The 14,230-nt window shown below is 33.6% G+C and overlaps 1 protein-coding gene across 1 annotated transcript; it reads left to right on the top strand.

The window, feature by feature from the left end:
• Window positions 1-303: 303 nt before the first annotated feature.
• LOC128223579 (Na(+)/citrate cotransporter-like) lies at window positions 304-12,686 on the top strand. The gene is made up of 16 exons (XM_052932856.1): window positions 304-426; window positions 868-1,017; window positions 1,958-2,073; window positions 2,485-2,615; window positions 4,512-4,616; window positions 5,024-5,129; window positions 5,746-5,919; window positions 6,352-6,483; window positions 7,048-7,131; window positions 7,688-7,813; window positions 9,653-9,744; window positions 9,997-10,106; window positions 10,569-10,730; window positions 11,645-11,782; window positions 12,183-12,256; window positions 12,546-12,686. Exons 1-16 carry the CDS (start codon window positions 304-306, stop codon window positions 12,682-12,684), a joined length of 1,962 nt encoding a protein of 653 aa, XP_052788816.1. The 3' UTR covers window positions 12,685-12,686.
• The last annotated feature ends 1,544 nt before the right edge of the window (window positions 12,687-14,230 follow it).

The raw sequence follows: 14,230 nt of genomic DNA, 5'->3' as shown, positions 1-14,230 counted from the left end.
ATTTTGGTGTGGTCTCAATTGTATATTGTCTGATTATTTGTTGAACATTTAAATGACATAGCTCAGATGAAGGTTAACAATTTTGAATATCAACGGATGCAAATAACATAACTACAAGGATCTTACATATATGGAGTGAAACACAACATTCGTACATACATTAATTAACATTTTGTTGGATGAAAGTTTTAGCATAAGGATTCACAGTATGAGAAAATAATACAGCATTGAAAACATACTACTTTTAAAATAAGCATTTACTTTATTGAAGCCTTTTGGTTAGCACATTACATTACATAGACTATGAGGAACTCACTTCGGAATATTGTGAATACTCTTGTCGCAACTAAATGCATTTGGGTGACATTTCTCGCCTTCGTGCTTCCTATAAAGCTGGCGACGGATTATCCCCCTGAACTAAAACAGGTAAGGTATTTTTCCATTGCCTAAAATAAACAAGTGTGTGAATATAAAATAAAGACATTTTAACACATACAATTATTAAGAAACTACAAATAAGTAAGTGTCATGATAAGCTTTCAGATTGTCACTGCCATTAAACATAGATAATTTATAAACCTTATTTACAAAATTTCAAATTACCTACGGATTAATACCGCGTTTCAGATCAGAATATGCCACGTTTTTGTGTGCGGCCGATAACTTATAACATTTATAATACTTTTTGAAAACAAATGACACACGTATTCATCAGTATAACACTAAAAATTGAGGTAATTTGACCTTGTTTACAATCCACCAATGTTTGACGGAACTTTGTTCTCTTTTCAAAGATATAAAGTGTACCATTCATGTACCTAAGCGGCGCGTGGGGGTATGAGTCACTTCTACGACGGTTTCTTTCAGGAATCAAAATGCGCGTATGTCATTATTGTAATGGCTGTGATGTGGTTGACGGAAGCTATCCCAATACCAGTGACGTCATTGTTTCCTGTGTTCCTGTTTCCAATGGTGGGTGTGGCTCCCGCAAGAGCGATCAGCTCAGCTTACTTTTCGGTAAGTATTGTTTTCATAATACATAGGATACGATTGTGTCTCCAGTTTATTGACTTTTGGGTGCTTTGCTTTCTACCTCGTAAAACTGCACTCTCACAGATATACCGTTTTTACAACTTTTTTTATTTTTTGTCTTGGAAAATTTTTTTTTGAACGTTTTATATAACTGCTTTCCATAAAGTTTCGCAAAAATTGGCTCGTTCCAAGACAAAATACAAAAAAGCTGTCAAAACGTTCAATCTGTGAGGGTGCAGCTTTAACATTGCTTATTTTAGAATTTTCAACTTCTGTGATTGTCTCTGTAAATTCGATTGTATAATTGGTATGAAATATATACAAGTCCCACTGCAGTACGTACGTATGTATTTTCATCGAATACTGCAAAATGTAGCAGTGTATAAAACGTGCTGTTTATCACTGTTAATCCCTTATTCATTCATGTTATCTACTTGTCTAGACTTGACTATGCTGGTTTTGACATGCATCCTTCAAGTGACATTGCACATACTTATGAATCAGGCACTGTACAGCCTAAGGAAGCATGTCTTTTAGTTCTTATTTCGTAAATCGTTTGCAAAAAGTTCAAATATTCACCTTTCTCAAATCCTATATTTGGCGAGTGTTTTAGCGGAGGAAACACTATATTGACCGAGTTTGGTTGATATTGGCCGAGTTTGGTCGATATTGGCCAAGTCTTGGCAGATATTGTCGGCAATTGTCTGGTATTGGTACCGCGATTGTCCCCGTATCGCGTCAAATACATAATAGTTGATTAATAGTGTACCATTCACTCACGATTTAGGTAGCTGGACTAATATCTACGGTGTTTATTGTATTATGAGAACATATGGTTAGATACATATAGTCATATTTATAGTCATTGACAATCATAAGTAATAGTACAGTCAAAATCTCTCACATTCCATTCCTTTATTTACAGGATATTTCCATGCTACTCCTAGGCGGACTGCTCATAGCTTTGGCCCTTGAGGAGACGAGACTTCACTATAGAATCTCGCTATACGTTTTGGTTCTAGTTGGAGCCCAGCCAATGATGTAACGGAAATTAATGTTACTTTTACAATGATCATAGTTCACGGATGTAAGCAACGAAATGCAAAATGCTTCACTAAATTAATCTTCAAATCAAGATTGAGTGCTATTAACTTCAGACTATCGTATAGTTGTTATGGGTGCTTTTTGAACGGAAATTTGGAAATACATTACGATGTCCCTTGAAATCAATATTAATAATTTATGAAATAATTTCAAAAATTACCCAGCTTTGGGCATGAATCTCTCCTACTCAAATCCCGGCTATTGTTCAGCTTAAAGGACCCCCGCATATAGCGTATTTACTTTTCGCTGCACTAATGTCTCTTTGATTGTCAATCGTCACCATGCTTTAGTTAAAAGAAAAGTATCCCTACTTGTACAACTTATCGTATGACTAAACAATGCACTCAGGTTAATGCTCGGGGCGATGGTGTCAACCTGGCTGCTCTCTTTCTGGATCAACAACACGTCAGCCACTGCCATGATGATTCCCATCATACTTGCTGTGTGTGAGTCTGTCAGGGAGGTTAGGGCTCAATCAGGTACGTACTCATATATGAAATGAAATAAGTTCTAGTAACCATGGTTACCACTTTGTTTCTCTATTGATCAACGAAAGGTCAATGATGTGATCACAATTGGCTGTATGTAAGTATATTAAAGAAGTCAGAGCTAAGTCAGGAACATACAACATTATATCGATGTAAGGTACCACGTGGTGTCTCTTAACCCTTTCCCGCATGATTGTGCCAAATTGCCCCTTTATCTATTCCCGCATGATTGTTCCAAATTGTCCCTTTATCGATTCCCGCATGATTGTTCCAAAATGTCCCTCTATCGATTCCCGCATGATTGTTCCAAAATGTGCCATGCTTATTTACGGTCATTTATTAACATAACTGTTGCTTATTTTTTCGCAACAAATGCATTTTTGTGTAATATAAACATCGATAATTATATAAATAATGAAAAAAGATGATGTTACTATTCAAGATTTTCGGAAAATCGCAACTAAAAGAGACAGAGGTCAAACACGCCTTAAAAGTTCACAGCGCATGCTTAACGCGTGCTTGTCTCGTTTATTTAATGGAAAATACCCATACACGTCACTAGCTATTTAAAACTACCAATAATTAATATCATATAAATATATCCTATTGATCACGCGCTAATGACGTCACCTGTCATGGTTTAGAAATGTGTCAAAATGGCTGATTTACGATGTAGTAAACAAGAGTCTGGCTTGAATAAACACATGTCATTTGTCACTTCTGTTTCCAAAAATGGAATGTTAATCCGGTAATAAAAATGTCCCCTTACGTCTGTTAATCAAAGTTAGTATTTTGTTGTGAATACACGGATAATAATAAAATTATATGTGATATGACCCAGTTTGACAGCTGTTAAAACACTTGTTTTCTCGATCTCGTAATTGTCCATGCAGTTTAGACCTTGATTTATTGCCTTGTGTTGACAGATTTTAATTATAATATTATTACGGAATCACTAAATTTAATTTAAATAGGGATTCTGACTATTAAAAATTCGAGTTGTTTGGCTTGTTGAGGGCAACATCTAGTACGTTCCAAGTTTTTAAAACTGTGCCAGTAGCAGACCCGGACTTTTATTTTGATATTTACAATTATTTTATTCAATTTATTTCAAAACAACGGACATGCAAATTTTATTTATGAGAACAATGAATCTGAAATAACATTTGTTGTTTGCCCAATTAAATTGTGTTTCTTTTAACAATGCATGATTTCTGTGATTTGAATATTTGTTTATTGTCAAAACCTTTTTAGATTAAACTATGATCACTAGATTCGAAATTTAATTTACTACAAATACTATATTCATTATTTGAATTTCTAACATTATTTTAATCAAAAGAAATACTACAAAATATTAAAGTTGTTATGCATAGGTGTCAATGGAAATATACTATAATATGAAATCAATTGAAACATCTTCATTTTTTCACAGGAGTTGTGTTTCTCTATAAATATTCAACCAAATAATTTAGACAACAGAATAAAAATTATACCACTGGATTGGAAATTCATTTACCTACAAACTTTATATTGAACTATAATTGATTAAACCAAAAGAAATACTAGAAAAGTAAGTTAGAAATGCATAGGGGGCAGTTTTTCAATATTCTCCAATAATCTCCTATGCAGTAGGGGTACTTATATGGGCTTATTATCTATTGGCTACTGGTTATCAATGTACTGATAAGCCAAGCAGTGGCAGGCCTAATATGGCTGATTTGACATGAGGGAAAGGGTTAAGCGAAAGAATAACAAGGCGGCTATCGACACAAAGATCCGCGCCATACTGGCTATGTGTGAGTCTGTCATGGACGTCACGGAAGTCTGGGATCAGTCGGGTACGTAAAAAGTAAAAATAACTTGTTGAGTACTGTGCTTACCAAGTGGCTTCTCTTTTTCTGGATAAACAACTCCTCGGTCGTTACCGTATAGTGATCTTCATCATACTTGTTGTGCATGAGAGTGTCCGGGATGACGAGGCTCAGTCAGGTAAACATATAATTTTGTCGGATGGCATAGCTACAATAGATTCTCTCCCGCTTCTACGCCACAGATATGAGGATTCCACCACCTTTCTTATTTATCTTTAGTGAATACCCACAAGCAATGACAGAGAGTGGAGCGAATTTTTAGCGATTTTACTGTACGGGAACATTTTGTTTAATCACTTATAATAAATATTATTTTCTCATGAAAACAGCTGTCTGTCAGCAGATTTTATGTTTCATTGAAATATTATCATATTGCTTAACTGTATATAATTATCTTGTGAGATGTTCATGTGTACCATTTTAGCCAAAGGTTATGGCGAAACTAAGCAGTGTATACTGCGGCAACAGGTGGTATACGCGTGGTGGAAAAGTAACTTTAATCATTTATGATTATATATTTTGCAGTCGAAGAAAGCGAAAGCAAAACGCTTGTTACGTATGAGGTTGAAATGCGTGATGTGACGGTAAACGATTCTTCAGAAATCCAAAATGGAAGGACTCGCACAAAGAGGTAACCTGTTTTGTCAACCGAAATGCCCTGAAATATTTTATACTTCTTCTGTATTGATGCTCAAGTGTTTATAAGCAAGGGAAAAACTGGAATTGGGACAACGTAATTAAATCAAGCAATTTCCGCCCCTTTAGTGCAATATTTTACAAATTCATATTAATGATCTTATTTTAAATAATACTCTGACCTTTAATGTTTTGAAAACACTCATCGAAAATATTGTATTCCGGATGATCGAAGCAGAAATAAAAGAAATGTTTAAAGTATGAATACATATTGTTAATAATCCAGTAGATATGTAGGTTTCCTTTTTTGGTGTTAAAATAATCAATACATGTTTTTCTTACACTTAAACATTCAAACGCACATTTGTGAGTCTTGCATGTGGTCCGTAGAATTTCTTCCGGAACGTATATCAAACACCTGTTTACAATATAATGTTTTTTTAACAACTTCCGTATCTTTAAAGCCTAATTTATTGAAAGTCTTGTTACACATTCATTCACGGATCACGTTCCATAAAAGCATTGATTAAAGAAAGAAATGTTTGTTAGGCCCATAGTTATATTGCTTCATATGTTTGTGGTGCTAAAAATGAACTTGTTCTCAAATAAAGCTTTCAGGAGAATATAGAAAGTCACACCGTATTCAAGGACAAAACTGCAGAAAAGGAGTACAAGGCGTTGGCCAAGGCGCTTTGTTTCTGTGTTGCATATGGTGCATTTTGTGGCGGCATGGCAACAATCACGGGAACCCCGCCAAATCTTGTATTAAAAGATGTCGTAGACAAGTATGAGAGTCTAGAGTTACTTCAGTACTTTACAACTTTCGATTTCAACTTGTATTTTTATAAATAGAGATGAATAGACCAGCATCTTTATGCAAACGAAGTTGAAATGAATTATATAGATATTATACATTTAACATACTTGCTATGAAGAAATGTAGATAACAGTGAAAAAAGTAAATAAAAGCAAACGATAATGTAGCTGAATGTTATAAACTGGCCCATCTCTTGAAACAACTTAATTAACAAAATTAGGTAAAGCTCACCATTTTTTATATTTTTTTACTTTAAACTTATTTTTCTAAACAAAAACAAAGATCAAGCAAACATTTACCTAAATAAAATAAGCTACTTAAACTTGAAGTTTTAGAAGTTTGAGAAATTTAGGCCTAGTGAAAAGGAAAACATTTACAAACACAGTTTTACTGTTCACAGGTTCTACAGAGATTATAATCAGAATGAATCGCCCATAACATTTACCTCCTGGATGGCTTTCGGATTTCCTCTCTCGCTTTTGACAATGATAGTCGGCTGGCTATGGTTGTCCTTCAGATTCCTTGGTTTGAGGTAAACATATTAATTAAATGGACTCATTCAAGTTTTATAGGGAAAGATAGCGAAATAAGACAAGTTCGGATAAAATGCGAAGAAAATGTTTATTTTATAAATAAAACATCATGAAACGTTTAAATTAGATATTTATTGCTTATAACAACCTAAACGTGTGATCGTAAATGCTCTTTTCTGTCAAAAAGTGTTTGCAACGCTTTTTATATCTATTTTTACTTGGAATAAAAGCCATCTGTGAAATAAGTATCTTCAAATTGTGTTTGGTGTTTGTTCATAATTAATAGTCAGTAAAATATCTCAGTTTCAACAAAGTGTTTCAAATTCACTGACAGCTTAAAACCTGGAAGTTAGCTCCTTTAGCAGCTAGATAATTTTTTTCAGTGCTTTTAACTTCAAATACTACAAAGGGAATGCAATAATTTAATCAAAGTGGAAGCCTGCAAGCGTATAGGCAGATTTTCACAATTTAGTATATCTCCTTATCTGTCAATTACACCTCAATATAATGATCTTTCATCGTAATTTTACAACGGCAATGATTTTATTTACTGACCTTTTCAGCTGCTTTAAAAAAATGGATCCTGATACAAAGGCAGCGATTAACGCTGCCATCAAAAAGAGAGCAAAGTCACTCGGTAGAATGTCGTAAGTATGCCACTTAACAGTTTTAATAGGTCTAAAAAGGCATTACGGAATTATTACAAATTGCGTATTGAAATTGGTTGAAGTTTTGAAATATAAGAATATGTTATCTTGATTCGTAAGATCGAAGTGCTTTGCATTATTAACTTTCAATACCCAAACATGTAATGAAATATCACTTATAGCTACTTGCTATACAAAACAAAATTAAGATACTAGAAACAAGCATTTTTATTTAAAGTCAGGTAAAGTTTGATAAGAAACATTAGCTAAACGAGTAATTTTCCGTCATGAATAACAAATAAACATTACATTATGAAACATAACAAAAAGCTTGTGACCTGGATATAAACGCATATAGTTTTAACTAGGTATTGGAACAAGTATTTACAAAAGCCGTGTCTCATTATATCTATGTATACAATAACAAAAAGAAAGATGGATAAGAGCACTGTATACTGTGATAACATCAACTAGTAGTCCTTGCTAGTCCCACAGTTTCTCTTGTTGACATACCACTGTAAAAGGTTTATTTCTTTTATACATTACATTGTTTCAGATTTGCTGAGTCTCAAGTTGTAGTCGTCTTTGTGTCCATGGTATTCTTTTGGTTGTTTCGGAATCCTCCAAATATAGACGGTTGGGGCAAGCTGTTCATTGATGAAGATGTTAATAATGGATTAAGGTATGTTATCATATCTTTATATCCATGATGCCAAGTATACTCTGTATTTCACGTATTTTACCTTTTTGTGTTGATGTTATTTTAACCACGGTCTCAATTTCAATAATATACATACACAGTGTTTGCATTTGAAGTATTGTAACCAGCAAAGCAGGAACTATCATCATACAAAAGCATATTGTTGAATCATACAAAAAGCAATCACTTTAAAGTCGTCCTGGCAAAATTATTAAGGAAAGTATACACATAATTCTAGTTGAGGTTAATGTGACTATTTCGATTCGCCCCGGAAGTGGAGTAATCTCCTTCTTTGAAAATGTTTTTAAAACTTCTACTATTCAATTAAACACATTTTCAAAAGTTTGTTTTGTACTTCGTAAATTTTCACTTTGTTAATATCATCCGTGTTTTGTTGTAAGCGTAAACGTGAATAACACCTTATGGCTTATTTTCGCATACGACGTCACAAATAGATAGACATAGAGGATATTTGTTGAATTCAGTGTAAGATCGTATTTTATTTCACGAGTGGTCACAGAAAAAATATTTTCACGAGTGGCATAGCCACTCGTGAAAATATTATTTTTCTGTGACCACGAGTCTTTCTTTTTATTTCATGCATATATCGTGTTTTTTCCCAGCTAGTGTAAATTTCTGTGGCCTCTTTGCGAAGGGAAGTAACTGCGGCATAATCGCTATGTCAAAGTTACCTCCTCTTTGCGCAAGCAGTCATTTCACTAAAAAAAAGTTCCACACTTTATGAAAATGGTTGTTGGAATTGAAATTATTTCTAGAAAAAACCCTAGTTCCATCAACGAAACCTATCATGTTTAACATTTGATGAGGCAAAAAATAAGTATTTAAACAAAAGCATTTCGTAATTAAAAAAATGTATCGCGTGTAAATACAATTCAATGAAACTTGAGCATGTGACATTTTTGTACATTCAAAAACAATTTCAACAGATTTAAATTAACAATGATGGACTCATACAAGTGTGTATTCGTAAAAGCAACGGAAGTCTGTGTTTAGTATTTTTTGTAGTGTATATCTTGTCACTGTCGCTCTCAGACTCTGGATCTTACGGGTTGTTTTTTCGGGGTGAATTCATTCTCAGTGCAGCCGAAGGATGTTTTGTTGTTGAGACAGCGAATTAGTTTCATATCTATTAAAGTTGAATGCCACGTTCCCGAGTGTTTATGAAGACCCCAGAGGAAATGTCGAGGATGTGCCCGAAGATGCTTTTGAGAGGGATGCAGCGCAAACTTTGACAGTTTTTAAAAAGAATGTATTGTTGAACTGATGAATGTAAACTGAAAATTGGTCAAATTCAAAATGCTTGTGCATACATGTATGCGGATTGAGTTTGTAGGAATAAATGGTCTATCAACTCTATTACTAGCACATGTGGCCAAGTAAATATTCAACCGATACCTACCAATTGTAACAGTATTTTTCATGAAATAGTTCATACATAAATTGGTAAGCTTGTTCTTTTTTAATAGTTATAATCAATCGCAAAAAATGTTTGTTTTATTAAAACTATTGCATAATTTGATTGTGACAATTCAATACGATTCGGTCAATGTGTATATATTACTGCACTACAGACGACAACAAACATGTACTTGTGACATACATGTATTTTTTCAAAGTCAAGGGAAGCAAATCTTCTAAAAGATGGACAAAATAGTCCCGAGTTGTCTGTAAAGTACAGAATGGAATGAGCAAGGGTTATCATTTCACTCGAGCCAGAGTGAAATGATCAAGTTATCATTCACTAATATTTTTCACTCTTTCACCGGTATGCATGATCTAATTTGTCGCCTTTGTTTACAGTTTGGTATCAGATTCAACGCCATGCATTCTACTGAGTACTCTGCTCTTCATATTACCGGAGAAAAGACCTAACTTGTTCTGTTGGCAACAAGGTTCGAAGTTCAAATAAACAAATACCTATGTACAAAAATATCATCTTATATCTGACGTGCGCCTACCAAACTGCCATCAAAATACATCAAAGCTAACATGACAAGATATTTACATCAACTATGGTACTGAATATTTGCAAAGTTTGAACTGAATCATTGCAATAAATACTAGCGTATATATAACATCCGATTTAAAAAAAAGAACTTCATTAAACGTCCTATAGCTTGTATCACATGTATGTACTGTTTCAGGCAGTCCGTCTTACACACCTATCTTGAAATGGCAGATGGTTACGAAACGGTTACCGTGGGGTGTTCTTATTCTTGTCGGCGGTGGCTTTGCCATGGCTCGAGCTAGTCAGGTACCAAGGACATACTGCTGTCTTTTAATCTCCCATATTGCAAATGTATATTAGTAATAACTACGGCGATCGACTCTTATTACAATATCATATAACCTGTGCAGTGTTTATTTCAATAGAAGTATAAAAAATCGCGTACGATTTTGTTGCTGAAAAAGGAAATTGACAAAATAAACTATGAAGTATTTTAACATAATTGCGCTATTTATTTTTGAAAAAAAAGACAGAGCTTTGAACATTATTTGAAAATCCTACTTATAAATGGTTTGATTCTATCTAAAACATTGCAGGATAAATTCAAATTAAACATTAATTATTTTTAACTAACGTTAAAATTAAACACCATTTCGTCGCAAGTCCACTTTAACCATAATCAAAATCTTGAACTTCAAAACAATGTCGTGTAAAATGAAATCCATGACATCATGGGGCTATGTTTCTCTACGTTAATACATATTTTAGTTATCAGGACTCTCCGTCTGGATAGGAAATCTGTTTCGAGACTTCGCCAGGCAGGATCCAACTGTGATGATGTTCGTGATTCTCATAGTGGTTGGTTTTACAACGGAAGTGATGAGTAACCCAGCTACGGCGCAGCTGTACCTTCCGATTCTCAGAGATATGGTAAAATAAGTAAAATCCGATAAAATTTGCTGAACCTTTAACGTACTCTTAATGATAAGTTCATTAAGTTGGCGTTCTCTCCTCTGGACATATCGCGCACACCTGGTGTAAGGGACAATGTTTGGTAAAATCTATGCAATTTAAAACACCTTACATGTTCCTGTCGTGTTTCGTTCGTCGTTGTCATCTGGACATGTTGACGGTGCACACACAACCATGGAAACAGAAAGTGTTTTCTTTTGATTTGCATTTAAGATAAAAAAAAATTCAATTAAATGTATGCTTGATGTCACCAGGACATTAAAATTTTAATGTTGTTCTTTAGTTTACTGTTATTGATTTAAGCTCGATTGTGACATAATCATAATGGCTTATAAAATCTTTTGTTGAGTGCGTTTCCTTATCGCAAACCAGCAATTGTATTTTGGGGATGCCATAACAAAAACAACTCTTGTGAGGATCAATCACACAACCTTTTTGGTGTTGTCATTTGAAATAATGTTATGTGAAGAGAAGGAATATGTATGATTTGCCAATTTACGTTACAAACAAACTAGTTTGGCATTGAAAAATGTTTGAATGAACCACCACGTTCGATTTTAATTGAAATACCAAAACAAAATTCATAATATAAGTTTTTCAGCGCGCAATGATCTTTCAATACATAACAAATTGATATCAATGTGTAAAGGTATTGCTAATAACGCGATAAAAATACAAGTTCATTTATACATTGAACGCCTTAAATTTAAGTTTAATCTGTATTTCCATTCAACACAAGTTTCTCCCAATTTTCGTTTCAAAAAAGGAATACAAAATAAATAGAAAATGTGAGCTATAAACCAAAAACGTTATGAATAAAGTCTTGTTATTCCGATTTATCAGTACACATCTTTATTGACTTTATTTTTCAGTCAGTATCCATAGGAATAAACCCTTTGTACTTGATGATAGCAGCAACGACCGCTTGCTCATTTTCCTTTATGCTGCCGACAGCAGCGCCACCAACAGCCATCGTGTTTGCGACAGGGTATATATCCATACCAGATATGGTAAGTTGTATGTCTTTCTATGCGGTGCAGAGGAGATTTCATTATTGATAGGTCATTTATTATTGGAATCATAATCCTTTGATAGTTGTTATTAACGCGGTTAATCTTGCATTGAAAGTACAGGGACAAACACCATTGTCGAAAATTCAAAACTTTACCCTTTTAATGGGCACAAATGATGACGTAAATTAGTCACAGTTTCAAGTTGATATATGCACCGATAACAAATGTTTACACTTGTGTTTGTGGATGTTTTTAGAAAAGCTCTATTTTGTTTAATGTCATTTTATGTTATTATCTTAATTATTCCGATTGTTAAGATAGCTTCATACCACATATCTGTAAATGATTTACTGTTCATGACTATAAACATATGTGTAAATCACTACGTATTTTCCAGGCAATGGCCGGGTTTCCAATGAAACTGATTGGTATTGCAATGTCGATGTTGGCAGTTAATACGTGGGGAACATGGTAAAGTGCATTTCTAATAGGATGCAACTGTTCAATTCGATTAGTTCTAAGTAACACTTTTGCTGATGTGGGCAATTATTTGAGAAGTAGATAGTTTCACTATTTTAGAGCTCTATACAGAACAAATTTAAGTAATTGAAGCAGAATTAAGTTTCCCATTACAATTTTGATCAAAATACTACAAATGTTTATGCTCTATTAGTTCATGGTAATCTGTTCCAATTTAAAAGGATGACATACATCTTATATCTTCAAACATAAAATCTACACGTTATTTAACTCTTTACAGGATTTTTGAGCTAGACAAGCTTCAAGACTTCCTGAAAACTGACAACAACACTGCTTTTGCTAATTCCAGTATTTCTTTATTATCGAATGTTACAAACACATCATCATTAGTGCATTTGAATGAATCAGTTCTTAATTAAAAACTAAGCCCTTTGCCTTCTTTTGTTCAGATATGATATTGTTAGTGTAAACTATGCTTCTGTGAATATTGGTTGCTACACTAATTCATGAGTATTCGTACGTTTTGTGGAAAGTGCAACACTATTTACAATATAAGTATTAGTAGTAGTAGTAGTTGTTGTAGTAGTGGTAGTAGTAGTAGTAGTAGTAGTAGTAGTAGTAGTAGTAGTAGTAGTAGTAGTAGTAGTAGTAGTAGTAGTAGTAGTTAAAGTAGAAGTAGTAGTAAATGTAGAAGTAGTAGTAGTAGTAAAAGTAGAAGTAGTAGTAAATGTAGAAGTAGTAGTAGCAGTAGAAGCAGAAGTAGTAATAATATTAGTAGTAGTAAAATTAGTAGTAGTAGTAGTAGTAGTAGTAGTAGTAGTAGTAGTAGTAGTAGTAGTAGTAGTAGTAGTAAAAGTAGAAGTAGAAGTAGTAGTAGTAAAAATATTATTAGTAGTAGTAGTATTAGTAGTAGTAGTAAAAGTAGAGGTAATAGTAAATGTAAAAGTAGTAGTAGTAGTAGGATTAGTAGTAAAAGTAGAAGTAGTAGTAAATGTAGAAGTAGTAGTGGTAGTAGTAGTAGTAGTAGTAGTAATAGTAGTAGTAGTAAAATTATTATTATTATTATTATTATTAGTAGTAGTAGTAGTAGTAGTAGTAGTAGTAGTAGTAGTAGTAGTAGTAGTAAAATTAGTAGTAGTAGTAGAAGTAGTTGTTGTTGTTGTTGTTGTTGAAGTAGTAGCTGTAGTAGTAGTAGTAGTAGTAGTAGTAGTAGTAGTAGTAGTAGTAGTAGTAGTAGTAGTAGTAGTAGTAGTAGTAGTAGTAGTAGTAGTAGTAGTAGTAGTAGTAGTAGTAGTAGTAGTAGTAGTAGTAGTAGTAGTGGTGGTGGCGGTTGTAGTAGTAGTAGTAGTAGTAGTAGTAGTAGTAGTAGTAGTAGTAGTAGTAGTAGTAGTAGTAGTAGTAGTAGTAGTAGTAGTAGTAGTAGTAGTAGTAGTAGTAAACAACTGACATATCATATGGCACTTATCATTGAGAAGCAGGCATTTAGCAATCTATAGAAATCAATTTATATACAAATAGACAAATGCGGCACAAAACATGTAAGCACTTACCATTTAGACGAATCATTCATGCCTTTGCAAAAATAGATGAGAAATGTCATAAAACAGCATGCATTAACGGGAGTATAAACCCTTCCATATCAGTAAACTGTGTTTAGCTAAAAGCAGTAGGAATAAAATGTCAAGCACAAAAGGTAAGCTTGAAATTACTTGAATACGCTATAAAAATGCGTTTAATATATTGAAATGAAATATAAAGAAAAAACTTACAAACATGAAATTCAGCATGATACCCATGATTCACATAATTTTGCACGAACAATTTGTATATGTTTCAACACACTTTTTCAAGATTTAGCATGTGCCGGTATGTGTCTAGACACGTTTATACTCGTGATTATGACATCTAAACATAGCTTCATAAACTCTTTCGCACCAAGTGATTCTACAAGCGGTAAGAGGAAAG

This window comes from Mya arenaria, chromosome 17 (assembly GCF_026914265.1).
Source record: "Mya arenaria isolate MELC-2E11 chromosome 17, ASM2691426v1".
In the NCBI taxonomy this organism is placed as follows: Eukaryota; Metazoa; Mollusca; class Bivalvia; order Myida; family Myidae; genus Mya; species Mya arenaria.
This window is presented reverse-complemented; position numbering and strand designations above follow the sequence as displayed.

Coding starts and splice junctions, on each gene's coding strand:
- LOC128223579 (XM_052932856.1), top strand. CDS start 304: ATGAGGAACTCACTTCGGAATATTGTGAATACTCTTGTCGCAACTAAA. Junction 9,745..9,996: donor CTTGTTCTGTTGGCAACAAG/GTTCGAAGTTCA, acceptor GTACTGTTTCAG/GCAGTCCGTCTTACACACCT. Junction 12,257..12,545: donor GTTAATACGTGGGGAACATG/GTAAAGTGCATT, acceptor AACTCTTTACAG/GATTTTTGAGCTAGACAAGC.